Source organism: Coffea eugenioides, chromosome 3 (assembly GCF_003713205.1).
Source record: "Coffea eugenioides isolate CCC68of chromosome 3, Ceug_1.0, whole genome shotgun sequence".
NCBI lineage: Eukaryota > Viridiplantae > Streptophyta > Magnoliopsida > Gentianales > Rubiaceae > Coffea > Coffea eugenioides.
In genome coordinates, this window is record NC_040037.1 from 39443586 (window position 1) to 39457875 (window position 14290).

The 14290-nt window shown below is 35.3% G+C and overlaps 4 protein-coding genes and 1 pseudogene across 4 annotated transcripts; all 5 read right to left on the reverse strand.

Annotated features, from left to right (window-relative positions):
• Positions 1-1120: 1120 nt before the first annotated feature.
• LOC113764488 lies at positions 1121-3524 on the reverse strand (annotated as a pseudogene).
• Positions 3525-5248: 1724 nt separating this feature from the next.
• On the reverse strand, positions 5249-5810 carry LOC113766575 (UDP-glycosyltransferase 74E2-like). The gene has a single exon (XM_027310750.1). It carries the CDS (start codon positions 5756-5758, stop codon positions 5249-5251), a length of 510 nt encoding a protein of 169 aa, XP_027166551.1. The 5' UTR covers positions 5759-5810.
• Positions 5811-6673: 863 nt separating this feature from the next.
• LOC113766576 (UDP-glycosyltransferase 74E1-like) lies at positions 6674-7375 on the reverse strand. The gene has a single exon (XM_027310751.1). The coding sequence runs from the start codon at positions 7373-7375 to the stop codon at positions 6674-6676; it is 702 nt and encodes a 233-aa protein (XP_027166552.1).
• Positions 7376-10897: 3522 nt separating this feature from the next.
• On the reverse strand, positions 10898-11407 carry LOC113764567 (UDP-glycosyltransferase 74E2-like). The gene has a single exon (XM_027308500.1). The coding sequence runs from the start codon at positions 11405-11407 to the stop codon at positions 10898-10900; it is 510 nt and encodes a 169-aa protein (XP_027164301.1).
• A 915-nt stretch (positions 11408-12322) lies between these two features.
• Positions 12323-13024, reverse strand: LOC113766577 (UDP-glycosyltransferase 74E1-like). Its single transcript, XM_027310752.1, has one exon. The coding sequence runs from the start codon at positions 13022-13024 to the stop codon at positions 12323-12325; it is 702 nt and encodes a 233-aa protein (XP_027166553.1).
• Positions 13025-14290: the final 1266 nt, after the last annotated feature.

Genomic DNA, 14290 nt, shown 5'->3' on the forward strand with positions numbered 1-14290 from the left:
TCACTGAGCTTTCTCCTTAATGCTTCCTAATTCTCCCCCTTCAGTTAGAAAATTACACAAAATACTTGCATGCATAACCAATAATAAAACAAAATGTTTCCATAGTTTACAATCAATGCCAAAGTAATGCAATAGTTTCATTAGAAATGATTTGACCTTTTTTATTTGATAAAAACTCAAGACTATGATTCTTTGCGAGCCTTAGCTCATTTTATTCTTAAGCACATTTATTTTGTTATAGCTATGTCACCTTAAGTTGAATCACAATTTTCATTCTCAAGGTGAATTGTGAAAAATCTTTTGCAAATTAAAAGAAAGTCACCACCAGAAAAAATAACAATACCTCACCATGTAAAGTGCAAATGAGTGAAACTCTTTTATTACCAGAAGTACTAAAAGCATATTAAAGAAAATAGTAGAAGAAAAATGCTTAAATCCAAACAACACTTCTGCCTCATAGAAAGAGAAAATTCCACCATTCATTTCACAAGCACAAAATGAGATTTATCATTAATTTTTTTAAGTCAAGCATCCCATGAAATTATCATCAAAGTCAAGCCCCTCTAGGCTGTAAACAATTCCAGTCAACAACTTATATATTGGAAGGTTTACAAATTGAGAGAAACCTATGACGGACAAAAAATCTCACTTCTAGTTTTTAAAAAGGGATTAAAGATTAAAAAAAATAAAGCAAGATTTGCCCCAGTGGAATGAACCACTGATTATTTGCAAGCATCAAATGCAAAGCATTATTTATTGTCTTCATTCAAATGAATTCATTGAAATTAACAGATATGGAACTTGGCAAACAAAAATCGAACACCCAAGTATTAGCAAATACATGAATGTCAATGGTTTTAATAATCAGTGCACAAGTTGAGACTTGAAAATTTAGAAGAAGTAGAGTCCTATTTCGTATCACTTAGAACATATTTAACATAATACCAAAAGCATATAATTAAATACAAATTCCTGATAATACATAGCTGCACTGGACAAACAAAACACATACATATTGTAAAAGGCCCACAATTTCTTGATAACTATTAAAGAACAGAAAGTATGACAGAAAGTACCTTAACTAACTGCTGAATGTTAGATAACAAATCATAATATTCATCGGCTCAGTATAGAGAACCTGACAATACATATTGAATTAGGTAAATTGGAAAAAAGAGATTAAGAAAAGGTAAAATCAACTATTGAATGTGTGTGATAAATGAGGTGGAAAGAAAAGCCATCTTAAAAGGTAATAATACATATTAGTGTATAACACATATTTTGTTATAGCTATGTCACCTTAAGTTGAATCACAATATCATTACCTGTACAACCTGTAGGAAATTATGTATCACCTTAATGGCCTCCAAAACTTTTGAGAACTCCAACTTATCTTCATTCTTCACTGAGGTCAGGCACAAGACCGATGTAGTTTTCTTATGAACAATCTGCGAGAGAGTGTCAATTACATCAGTCCTGGCTACAATAAAAGCGTCCAAAAAGGCTCCACAAAGAAGGAAACTTACCACTCCCAATCGCGATTTTCCCTTCACAATACAATAGGGAATTTCCATCTTCCTGCACAAAGCAGGAAGCCAAACAACCAACTCGATTGGTTCCACATCGTGAGCAACAATTGTGCCTTGTTCAGCAGAAAATAATTTCTATGAGCTACAGCTTGTACTACCAAGAGTGAGACACTACAGAAAACGAACAAAATATAGAAGAAAAGTACGATAAAGACCTGCTCAACAAGGCACGTCACATGCTGTAAACTGTATTTGACAACGATTGGCTTCTTAGCATCAGAAGCTTTCCCTTTAGCCTCAGCTTGAGCTGTCTTGAGAAGACGCTCTTTTTTGGCTGCCTTGTCCTCAGGCCTGTACTTGAGAAGCATCTTGAATAGATTTGTTGCTGCATATCAATGGAAGCATCAGAAAATACATACATTGGCAAGAGAAAAAATGAAGCAGTGAAATGGCAACCCCGAAAGGAAACAGGATATCTCCTTGACTGGTATTATTAAGATAGGGACAAATTTAGAGACTCCCTTAAATCTACCACAGCAAATTATTAGCTTTTACCAATTTCATGACAACAGATAGAGCGACACATTACGACTCAGTTTCTAGTCATCCAAGAGATTATAGGGGAAGACGATGTACAATTACCATGTACAAATATTATGATCCGAGCAACCTCAATTTCTTTCTATTTACCACATCTGGCATATCCAGTTGGCTAAGAACCATAAAAGAATGATTTTTAAATTTACATAAAGATTTCATTTCCTATTTAATTACAGCAACACCGTTTGCCCTGCTCAACCATGGGATCCTATTCTACGCAATCATCAGAGAGAAAGGGGGGGAATAAGAATGAGTAAGCATTTGAAGTATGATTACAAGTGCAATAGGTGATCAATATGCGAGAAAGCACAGATTTATGTCAAGAAAATAACTGGATTTTTCTTTACAGCAGTCAAATACCAGACCAGGGTTGTCAAGATGGTGCAATCAAGGTGAACAACTTAGAGTCCCGATAAAAATCATCGTATAACATTAAGAAAAAGGGGAAACAGCATAATAAATAAAAAGCGAGTGAGGGAGAGGCGACCAAGATTTTTGTCGAGTCTTGGAGAACTGGTTGAGCGTCGGAGGAACCTTCAAGCACTGCTTGAGGATCCTCTTCTTCCTCTGGATCCGGACATTGAGAGGCCATTTGATGAACCTGGTGAGATCCTTCTTCGGTGGGAGGGCTCCTCGAATTCCGAACTGCTTCGGACGCTTCTCGAACAGAGGATTCGCCACCTTCTCGATTTTCCTCCTCGCCACTGCACCTGGAGCCCTCGCACCTCTCTTTGGAGCCTTCAAAACAAAAAAAAAGCATCCATCAATGACAACACAAAGAACTCAAAATGTCAGAGATATGGCCTTTTTTTCAAAACCAAACGAAAGATTGGAAATTAGAATGCAGCATCTGCATATATGTGTATCAGTAACAATCATCATCGAGAAGACAGAAATAACTTGGTGGTGAAGAGCCGCCTTACCATTTCGTTGCCTGAGGGGTTTGGAGAAACAACGGCGCGACGTCAAAAACCCTAGGGCTTAGTTTAGGAGTTTAGGTCTTGTTAGAATAGAATTAGAATTAGACGTTATCAGTTAGTCAGTTAGAAGGAAAAACAGAGAAACAATGAAAGAGGAAAAATGAAAACAAGTTGGACGAACACTCTCCAACCAAGATGTGAGACATAGTAATCATCTGCATTTTTCTGTTTTGGTCCCGTGGGTAAAGGAAGAAAGAAGAAAGGGAAAAAAAAAAGAAATGAAAAGGTCGGCTTTCAAAGAAGAAAAAAATGGAGAAGTGGAGGTGGTTGGATGTAGTTTTTCATTTCTGAATGATAATGATCAGGGTGACGAAAAAGAAAGAAAGTGAAAACAGAGGAAGAAAGGGAGTAATGGAGGCGGTGATGATGAAGAAATGGAGAGGGGAAAGTGTAGAGTGGGAGATGACTTGTGACGGTGATCTGCAAATCAAATCAGGGGAGAGGAGGAAAATTTTTTGTCCACTACTTCTCCCAAATTCTAACCAGTCAATCAATCAAGTCTGCGGTGTAAAAGGCCACAACTGCAGAGCAAATGGTGAACAGTAACAGCATCGTGGGAATAAAAAATTTGGACGAACACTCTTTAGCCAATCACAATTGGCCACATCACCAACACAAGCACTCAATTCGGCCATTGCATTCGCTCTTTTATACATATGTATAATGAAAGAAAAGTTTACTCAATAAGCAATAATGATCACAAACAGTCTCATGTTAAGACACAACTTGGTTGCATAGTAATTATTTTTTATATATGAAAAGATGTCAAAACACATTTAAATATGAGCAAATTACACTTTATCCCCTATGATATAGTATTTTTCAATATAACCCCCCTATAGTTTTAAAAACTATATATAACCCTCTCATCGTTTGGATTAAAGTGTCAAAATAACGGAAATAGTCATTTGTAACGAAACTTTTAAAAATGTCGAAATTACGCTTATAAATACATGACACGCTAACCCTGTATAATTTTTATATTTTACCATATAACCCCCGTATGGTTTAATACCTTACCATATAATCCCCTTATGGTTTCAAAATATAAACATAACCTCCTTTGGTTTATAAATAATTTTCAACTTTACATTAGGGCATTTTTTAAATTTTAGGTGACTCTGTTACAAATTATCATTTCCGTCACTTTGACACTTTAATGCAAACCATAAGGAGGTTATGTATAGCTTTTGAAATCATAGGAGGTTATATAAAAGAATACTAAACCACAGGGGGTAAAGTGTAATTTGCCCTTTAAATATTTATTATCATTAGCAAGTATTCGATCTAGATCATTTTGTACTTTAAACCGAATCTAGTATCGGATCCATTCAAGTAACTGCAACGACAAAAATCAGCATTGGATCCGCCCAATGTTTTTAAACTCAGACCCATAACTGACCCGTTTAAGTAGCTAGTTCCTAGTTTTATCGGTTCAACTGGTTCGATTGGCGGAGTCACTGGTTCACTGTTTTAAATTATTTTAAAAATATAAAAAATACTATAAATCCACGATCTCCAAAACAACTAAACTTCTAAATATGCTTGGTTAATGCCTCCCTTAAACCAAGCATATTTAGAAGTTTAGTAGCTTTAGAATTATATTTTTTTTATTTGGTAACTAGATTAGAATTGGTGTCAAATTTAATTTAGGAAATAGGTTATGTCACATTTTGATACTATAATTACAATAGGATATGTGGTTATATTTCTCTATTTACGGTTTTGGAGTCCCAAGTTTGTAGTTGACGTAAATTAATGAATTAAAGGAGAATATTTTGTTTCCTCTCGTGCCTTTATTATTATCTATTATTTGTAAGATTATAATGCTACTTTCACTATGTAATTTTTCCTACTAACATTTTTTTTTTTTGAGAAAATCAAAAATCAAGAATTTCAAAGGAATTTGGTATGACTATTGCTTCCGAGATAGTAAATTGTGTGTCAGCCCAAGGTTTAGGTCCCAAGAATTTTAGGTTCTAAATTAAAGTTACGTTAGTAGTTCTATGGATAGGTTAATACTAATTGAAGTGTCAATTAGGATAATCTATGTATATGTTGACTGTTTTTTGCAATCCCAAATTAACAACAGATCATTAAATTTGAAAATTGTGTGAAGAAAATTGGATATTAATATAATTAAATGCTTTCAAGACTCGAAACAAATTCTTCAAAGTTTCTGTCTGAGCTTCCTCCTTCACTAATTGCCTCCTTAGCCAACTCCTTCCACCTCAAAGCATTGTTTCTAAGCTCACTTGCCTTCTCCCCATGCATAACTTCTCTTATAGTTCCTTCTACTTCTTCTCTTGTTACCATTTCCCTTTCCTCACTGGCCTTAACTCGCAATCCTACCTTCCATACATCCACAATATACTTAGAATTTGTAGTTTGATCAACCCACACTGGCATGGTCACCATTGGCACACCCAAGCTCAATGCTTCAATTGTTGAATTCCAACCACAATGACTCATGAAGCATCCCACTGCCCTGTGTGACAAAACCTTTATCTGAGGGCACCAATTCACGATTAGACCTCTTTCTTGTGCCTCGGACATTAAATCTCTAGGAATTTTGCTCTCTTCAGAAGGTCGAACTACCCATAAGAAGTTGCAATTGCTATTCATCAGGCCGCATGCTATTTCCTGCATTTGATTTTCTCCAAGGTCCGAGACACTACCGAAGGATACATAAACAACTGAGCCTGTTTCCTTGGTGTCAAGCCATTTTAGGCATGCTTCGGAATCTGGTGTGAAGAAATTAACGGTGTAATCTTTGTCATCTTTCAATCGCTTGTCAGTGTACATGGATGGAGTACAAGGGCCTATGGTCTTGATTGGATACCGTTCTGTCAACCAGGTCACTACCTAGTTGAGATTAAGCAACAACATTGTAATATTGCCCAAACAGCAAATTTTAATCAAGCCCACCCCCAAAAGACAATAAAAAAAATTGAAGCATGAATTTATGAAAAGATTATCTATGCCTATTGTATCGAAATGTATGAAAGATTAACATGTAGACTTATTTAATATGAGCTATACTTTTAAGCTCGGATCTGTGTGTGAACCGAATGAGGTCCCTATTCAATCCAGGGTTAAAATTTCTAATTATTTTTTTTATTATTTTAATACTAAGTAATTTGGATAACATCGAAATATATAAAATGAAAAAAAGGAGGAAACTAGTTCAACCATCTAGTTTTGACTGGTTTAACCATTTCTTGATCCAAATTGACCAGTTTACTTACTTTTTCTAGTTTAATAGAAAACCTAACCAGTGCCAATATCGGTTTGCGGTTTAGCCATTCAAACCAGCTGATTTGGTCCGGTCTAATTTTCGAAACAGTTGATATAAGTCGTTTGTTCTTAATTTACTAACTTTATTTTTTATTAGCAATAACTAACTAGAAGTTGTACAATGTGATTTTTGCTATGAACAAAATAAACAGATCTTGTGGTCTACCAATGATCAAATTCCATGGATGAACATAATTGACACTAACAATGATTCAAAAAGTATTGCCAATATGTAATTTAATTTAAACAGCGTCAAATAAAATGTTGCTAATGGGTGAACTTCCAAATTCCAATTATTTTATAGAATGAGAACTCTACCTCATTTTCTAGCTTGTCAAAAGAGTTGAACAAGAACCAATCTGATTTCTCCAGGTTTATATTCTCACTGAGGACAAGATCCAAAATACCTGGGTATGGACCAGGATTATAAACAAAAGAAGGCAGATCGTTCGACTCCAGTTGTGGCATTGAAGGAAGCAATATGGTAGATGTCTCTAGAGGAACTTTCAACGTTCCTCGACGAATATGGTTGTATATTGCAGAAACCGCGCAAGCCTGAGTGAAAAACGCAGCCCCTTTAAGGCCTAGTTGTCCCTGCACTATCTCCAAAATCCATGGCATCAGTGAATCATACAGAACTATTTTCACAGGATGATCTGAACTCGCCTTTTCCTCGACTAGCCTGGCCAAATTATCTGAAACTGCGCTATTAAACCGTTTCAAGAAGGCAGCAACTTTCTCTGATGCGTTTGATCCCTCGACTTCAATGTTATCATCGTCTAGAATATACTCGATCTGGATCGATTCAAACTGATTTTGCACCGATAAACGTGCTGAGGTGCCAGTGACTAGCGTGATTCTAACACCCTTCGAGGTTAAACGCTTGCATAATTGCAGCATCGGATTGAGGTGGCCTTGGAGTGGGGATGGGATGGCCAGAACATGAATTCTACATCCAATTTCATCCATGTGTTCCCTGTTCTGTTCTTTCTTGGGTTTTATAAAGAATTTGAGGTTGGAGTTCCAAAAAGTGTCTTTGCCTTCAATTTCTCGAATCGATATTATAATGCCTGGCCAAAAACATTTTTAATGATTTTTGAGCAAAAGGCAATGCAAGGAGGCCAACTGTGTGTTCTGTGGGCATGCACAAAGACGGACAGCAAAAAGATGCATCAGGTATAGGAGAAAGCTGGTTGTGCGTGGATGAAATAATGCAATACATTTTGAAATCACAACAAACGCCCTCTCAAAAATTTGTTCATTATCTAATGCCCAATACTTATATTTGATAAATGAAAACAGTTAATTACATATCCTATTATAATATCGACAACTATAGGTGTTGAGTTGATTGAATAATATTTTTCGTTTTCTTTTTTTTTTTGGCATTTCAACTAGTTGTCAATTGAAATAAAGATTTTATAATTGTTTAAATTATTCAATAAAATTATCAATGTCAGATGAATGTAAATATAATACATTGAATTGTGTTATTGAAATATTTGATTTAATATGAAGGAAAGACAAGAAGAAACAGCAAGAAATATTTTTACAATTCACATGAGTCATTCATATTAGTAATCACCTTTACTTGTTAATGCAATCACAATGCCTAACCATAATTGATTGAAACTTAGATCCACAAGTCATGCAACAATTTGTGTTATATTGTTTAGAATTAAAGTTACTATATCCTCAAATTAAAATTCTCTTTTTTCCCACTAACTTTTCTTTCATATGTGATTCATGTGTTGTCATTTGTTTGTAATTAATTTAACGAAGAGATGCTCTTTAGGCTAACTGATAGTATATTGACAATGTGAAGTAATTTAAGGATTTTTATGAGATTTGAGAACACATTTTTTTATGCATTTAATCTAATTCACATTTTATTTCATTTGAAATATATTTAAAACATAAGTGACCATATTGAATAAATTTTCAAATATTAGGGACCAAAAACTACAAAATCAAAACATTTGACTAATTCTAATTTGATTTTGACCATTAGATATTCTAATTTTCTATTAGTTGTCAAAACTTTTGGGACCATATTTATTTTGGTCGAAATATCAGGGACTAGTTTAACTCATAGACCAAATATTGAGGGACCAAAATTCCACATCTCCTTTTATTTTAATCATGTCTAAGTTTCCAACTCTTCCTTTTATATTTATGATTCAATTATTTTAAATATCAAATTCAATTAAAAAAGAAAACCTACCACAATATTTGCTTTGGCATTAGATGATGAACAAATTTTTAAAAAGTTTTTATTGTGATTTTAAAATATATTGCATTATTTTATCCACGCACAACCTGACTTTCTCTGGTGCCAACCCCGGAGAACACAGTTGGCCTCCGCATTTGCTTCTGCCTACTGTGGGCAGAAAAGGGGACTTTCCACCCGTTGACGTGACCATGGTTTTGGCCAAAGTGCTGTTTCACGAGTAACAATGCCAAGAGTCGGGAATCTAGACAAATTAAGTCAGATGCTTCAGTATGTTGCGAATACATGTACAAAACCGACAAGCTTGTTAACTTTTTTATATTTTGGCGCGTACTATGAGTTTGTACACATGGAAAATTCTTTGATCAGGGGTCCGTTTGTTTCGGGTGAAAATGTTTTCCAGGAAAATATTTTCCTAATTTCTCGTGACTGAAAACATTTTCCTATGTAAAATATTTTCACTCATCTTATGGAAAACAACTTTCCTTCCAAACTTACTGAAGTTGTTTTCCGAAATGCATGCATCCCGCCTGTAGTATGTTCCAAACTTACTGAAAATATCTTGTAGTATGTTCTTTTTTTTTTTTTTAGTCTAAACAGGAGGAGTCGAACCCAAGACCTCTTCCTTACATTCCCCCCTCGTACCACCCAACCCAACCCTCCCCCTAGTATATTCAAAATAAAAAAAAAAACCTCATCCTGCTCATCCTATGCTAGTAATTAATTATGTATAATAGGAACATTCTTTTCTATAGAAACTTTCAGCAGTGAGAGTGCAAGATATATGTCACAATAAGCATTGCATGTGATTGATATTTGATACTAAATGGCTAGCAATTTGTTCATTGCTTAAGGTGATATTTTTTATTCATATATACATTTCTCCAAGATTTTTTAAAGTTAAACAATAAGATAAATTTTCTTATTTTGCATGGGAAGAAGTATGTAGTTATAATGTGTAGAAAGTAAAGATAGAAATAAAAGTGAAAATATTTCAAAAGTTAAACAAACACCAGAAAAATGAAGTAAGAAAATATTTTCAATAAATTAACCAAACACCTGAAAATGATGAAAGGGAAATGATTTTCATGAAAAATTACTTCCACGGAAAATATTTTCCCAAGGAAAATATTTTCCTTCCAACCAAACAGACCCTAGGTGCAGTTCAACCTACTCAGGAAAGTGACTTGCATCTCCATTATCTATTGGCCTAACTAAAATCATTGATTAGGCTGATTAGCCCCCAGACCAAACTCTAATTTTTAAAGTCCTACAATTAACTATAAGCATGATCAACTTTGTAATGCTTAATGTCACAAACGAAGATTAGTATTACCATTAACATTATCGTTACTATATAAAAAGTACCATGAGTCTTGGTACTTTGAAATGTAAGTATAAACATTATTGTGATCTTGGTTTTTATTATTCTAATTACTAGGGAGAAGACCCATGCAAAGCATGGCAATTTATACCTGTGGTGTTGTTAAATAATTTGATAATGTTGGACAATTGGGCAAGGCATACTATTAATGGTAGCCAAAAATGTCATACCATGTGTATATAAAATATTACATACTATTATAGTAGATAATCAGCTGAGAGAATTATCAAAGCTTATGCAACCATAGTGAAGGGATAATAGACATAGTTGTAATTCAAATTGAAGGTTGATGCTGAATAATTTTACTATTCAACCTCATATTATTCACATAGATAGATAAATAAAGTCGTAGTCCTGAAATGTAAGTAGGTAAATAGCTAAGGTAGCAGTCTCTAGGTACGGTGCTTCTTGGTTGGTGGTTGAGCACCTTCTGCAGGTTTTGAGTTTTAGCAATTGTGGTCGAAGCTTCTGGAGTGGAGCTTGGTTTTGTTATTACTTCTGAAGACTTATGTTTCACGAGTTCAACTAAATTCAATAAGAAAATAACATAACATATGAATATAGAGACTTGTCTATTCAAATAGCAATTTCGATCCACACACACCAACTCATGCACTTAACTATTGAAATAAAAAAATTGCCTCACATACAACTATTGCTTCTGAGATTGTAAATTATGTGTCAACTCAAGGTTTAGGTCCCAAGAATTTGAAGTTCTAAATTAAAGTTACATTAGTACTTCAATGGATAGGTTAATACTAATTGAAGTGTCAATTAGGATAATCTATGCATACGTTGACTGTTATTTGCAATTTCAAATTAACAACAGATCATTAAAATTTGAAAACTGTGTGAAGAAAATTGGATATTAATATAACTAAATGCTTTCAAGACTCGAAACAAATTCTTCAATGTGTTTGTCTGAGCTTCCTCCTTCACTAATTGCCTCCTTAGCCAACTCCTTCCACCTCAAAGCATTGTTTCTAAGCTCACTTGCCTTCTCCCCATGCATAACCTCTCTTATAGTTCCTTCTACTTCTTCTCTTGTTACCATTTCCCTTTCCTCACTGGCCTTAACTCGCAATCCTACCCTCCATACATCCACAATATACTTAGAATTTGTAGGTTGATCAACCCACACTGGCATGGTCACCATTGGCACACCCAAGCTCAATGCTTCAATTGTTGAATTCCAACCACAATGACTCATGAAGCATCCCACTGCCCTGTGTGACAAAACCTTTATCTGAGGGCACCAATTCACGATTAGACCTCTGTCTTGTGCCTCGGACATTAAATCTCTAGGAATTTTGCTCTCTTCAGAAGGTCGAACTACCCATAAGAAGTTGCAATTGCTACTCATCAGGCCGCATGCTATTTCCTGCATTTGATTTTCTCCAAGGTCCGAGACACTACCGAAGGATACATAAACAACTGAGCCTGTTTCCTTGGTGTCAAGCCATTTTAGGCATTCTTCGGAATCTGGTGTGAAGAAATTGACGGTGTAATCTTTGTCATCTTTCAATCGCTTGTCAGTGTACATGGATGGAGTACAAGGGCCTATGGTCTTGATTGGATACCGTTCTGTCAACCAGGTCACTACCTAGTTGAGATTAAGCAACAACATTGTAATATTTCCCAAACAGCAAATTTTAATCAAGCCCACCCCCAAAAGACAATTTAAAAAATTGAAGCATGAATTTATGAAAAGATTATCTATGCCTATTGTATCGAAATGTATGAAAGATTAACATGTAGACTTATTTAATATGAGCTATACTTTTAAGCTCGGATCTGTGTGTGAACCGAATGAGGTCCCTATTCAATCCAGGGTTAAAATTTCTAATTATTTTTTTTATTATTTTAATACTAAGTAATTTGGATAACATCGAAATATATAAAATGAAAAAAAGGAGGAAACTAGTTCAACCATCTAGTTTTGACTGGTTTAACCATTTCTTGATCCAAATTGACCAGTTTACTTACTTTTTCTAGTTTAATAGAAAACCTAACCAGTGCCAATATCGGTTTGCGGTTTAGCCATTCAAACCAGCTGATTTGGTCCGGTCTAATTTTCGAAACAGTTGATATAAGTCGTTTGTTCTTAATTTACTAACTTTATTTTTTATTAGCAATAACTAACTAGAAGTTGTACAATGTGATTTTTGCTATGAACAAAATAAACAGATCTTGTGGTCTACCAATGATCAAATTCCATGGATGAACATAATTGACACTAACAATGATTCAAAAAGTATTGCCAATATGTAATTTAATTTAAACAGCGTCAAATAAAATGTTGCTAATGGGTGAACTTCCAAATTCCAATTATTTTATAGAATGAGAACTCTACCTCATTTTCTAGCTTGTCAAAAGAGTTGAACAAGAACCAATCTGATTTCTCCAGGTTTATATTCTCACTGAGGACAAGATCCAAAATACCTGGGTATGGACCAGGATTATAAACAAAAGAAGGCAGATCGTTCGACTCCAGTTGTGGCATTGAAGGAAGCAATATGGTAGATGTCTCTAGAGGAACTTTCAACGTTCCTCGACGAATATGGTTGTATATTGCAGAAACCGCGCAAGCCTGAGTGAAAAACGCAGCCCCTTTAAGGCCTAGTTGTCCCTGCACTATCTCCAAAATCCATGGCATCAGTGAATCATACAGAACTATTTTCACAGGATGATCTGAACTCGCCTTTTCCTCGACTAGCCTGGCCAAATTATCTGAAACTGCGCTATTAAACCGTTTCAAGAAGGCAGCAACTTTCTCTGATGCGTTTGATCCCTCGACTTCAATGTTATCATCGTCTAGAATATACTCGATCTTGATCGATTCAAATTGATTTTGCTCCGATATACTTGCTGAGGTGCCAGTGACTAGCGTGATTCTAACACCCTTTGAGGTTAAACGCTTGCATAATTGCAGCATCGGATTGAGGTGGCCTTGTAGAGGCAAAGGGATGGCCAGAACATGAATTCTACATACAGTTTCATCCATGTTTCCCTGTTTTGTTCCTTCTTGGATTCTAAGCTAGCAATTTTTTGCTGAATTGGATAGGTAATCAAAGGATAATATTATAAAGAAGAAAACAGAAGAGGAAAGAAAGAGTCGGCTCCATTACTCTATACATAAATCACTATCTAACAGGGCACATGCTTGCTTATTCCTTTCCGGGGGTAGAGTTGCTAGCTAGTGACAACTTCTCGGCTATATATAATAATGCGGTCTTGATTCAGAACAAAAATAAATAAATGAATAAATTCAGAACCATGATAGAGATCGAATTATTAAAAAAAATTGCTAGATGTTAAAGTAATATATATTTAATTTGCTTCAAATCTAGTTACATATGAAAGGAGATCGAAAGAATTGGCACCCCATTATCCAGGGCGATTTACTTAACACACTCCTATTTTCACATTTCAGAACTTGTCCTAATATGTTCCAACTCTCACTATTTCAATCTAAATCGCCAACTTTAAAGTGGCGATTCCATATAATGATGACCTTATAGAATAACGTATTTGCAGTGCAATGATATACTAGTATATATTTTGCAAAATTAAAGAAACTATTACTGTTTGCATAAAAAATGTTAGGCGGCTTTGCCATCCATCTGCCGTCCAACTCCACTTGCATTTACTAATATTATTTGAATGTCGAATCTGAACCTTTTTTTTTTTAATTTATTGTATTGTCATAACACTACAATACTGCCGTGGTAGTAATCAGTAGAATGCAAGTAACCATATGAGGTCTGTATAACCACCAGTGGCCACCACCAACCTCTCAAGATTTGATGGAGTGGGCGGTCAAGGTTTCAAATCTTGCCTCCCATCAATTGTCATATAGTGATTTTTCTAAAAAATTTAGACTGGTGTATAGTGCATTCGTTTGGTCCGGTGGTGTTTTAATTCCTGCCTGCCTCCCATAGGTTCAGTTGGATCTCCTCTTAAATAAATTAAAATAGAACAGGATATACATAAAATAGCGATGAATAATAAAAAAAAAAATGAGGTCTGTGTGTAGAGCTGTTAAACGAGCCGAGTCGAGCTCGAGCATAGGACAATCGAGCTCGACTCGAATCCCTAATCGAGTTAGCTCGAGCTCGCTCGATTGGTAATTCGAGCTCTACAAGGCGCTCGAACTCGACTCGATGTGTTGGTAGAAAACTCGAGCTCGGGCTCGAGCTCGAGTTTGAAATCGAGCTGCCGAGCTCGAAGCTCGAACTCGAGCTCGCAAAAAACTCGAGTCGAGCTTTGC

Bases quoted from the DNA above. Each gene is read 5' to 3' on its own strand.
- LOC113764567 (XM_027308500.1), bottom strand. From the start codon at position 11,407: ATGCAGGAAATAGCATGCGGCCTGATGAGTAGCAATTGCAACTTCTTA.
- LOC113766577 (XM_027310752.1), bottom strand. From the start codon at position 13,024: ATGGATGAAACTGTATGTAGAATTCATGTTCTGGCCATCCCTTTGCCT.
- LOC113766575 (XM_027310750.1), bottom strand. From the start codon at position 5,758: ATGCAGGAAATAGCATGCGGCCTGATGAATAGCAATTGCAACTTCTTA.
- LOC113766576 (XM_027310751.1), bottom strand. From the start codon at position 7,375: ATGGATGAAATTGGATGTAGAATTCATGTTCTGGCCATCCCATCCCCA.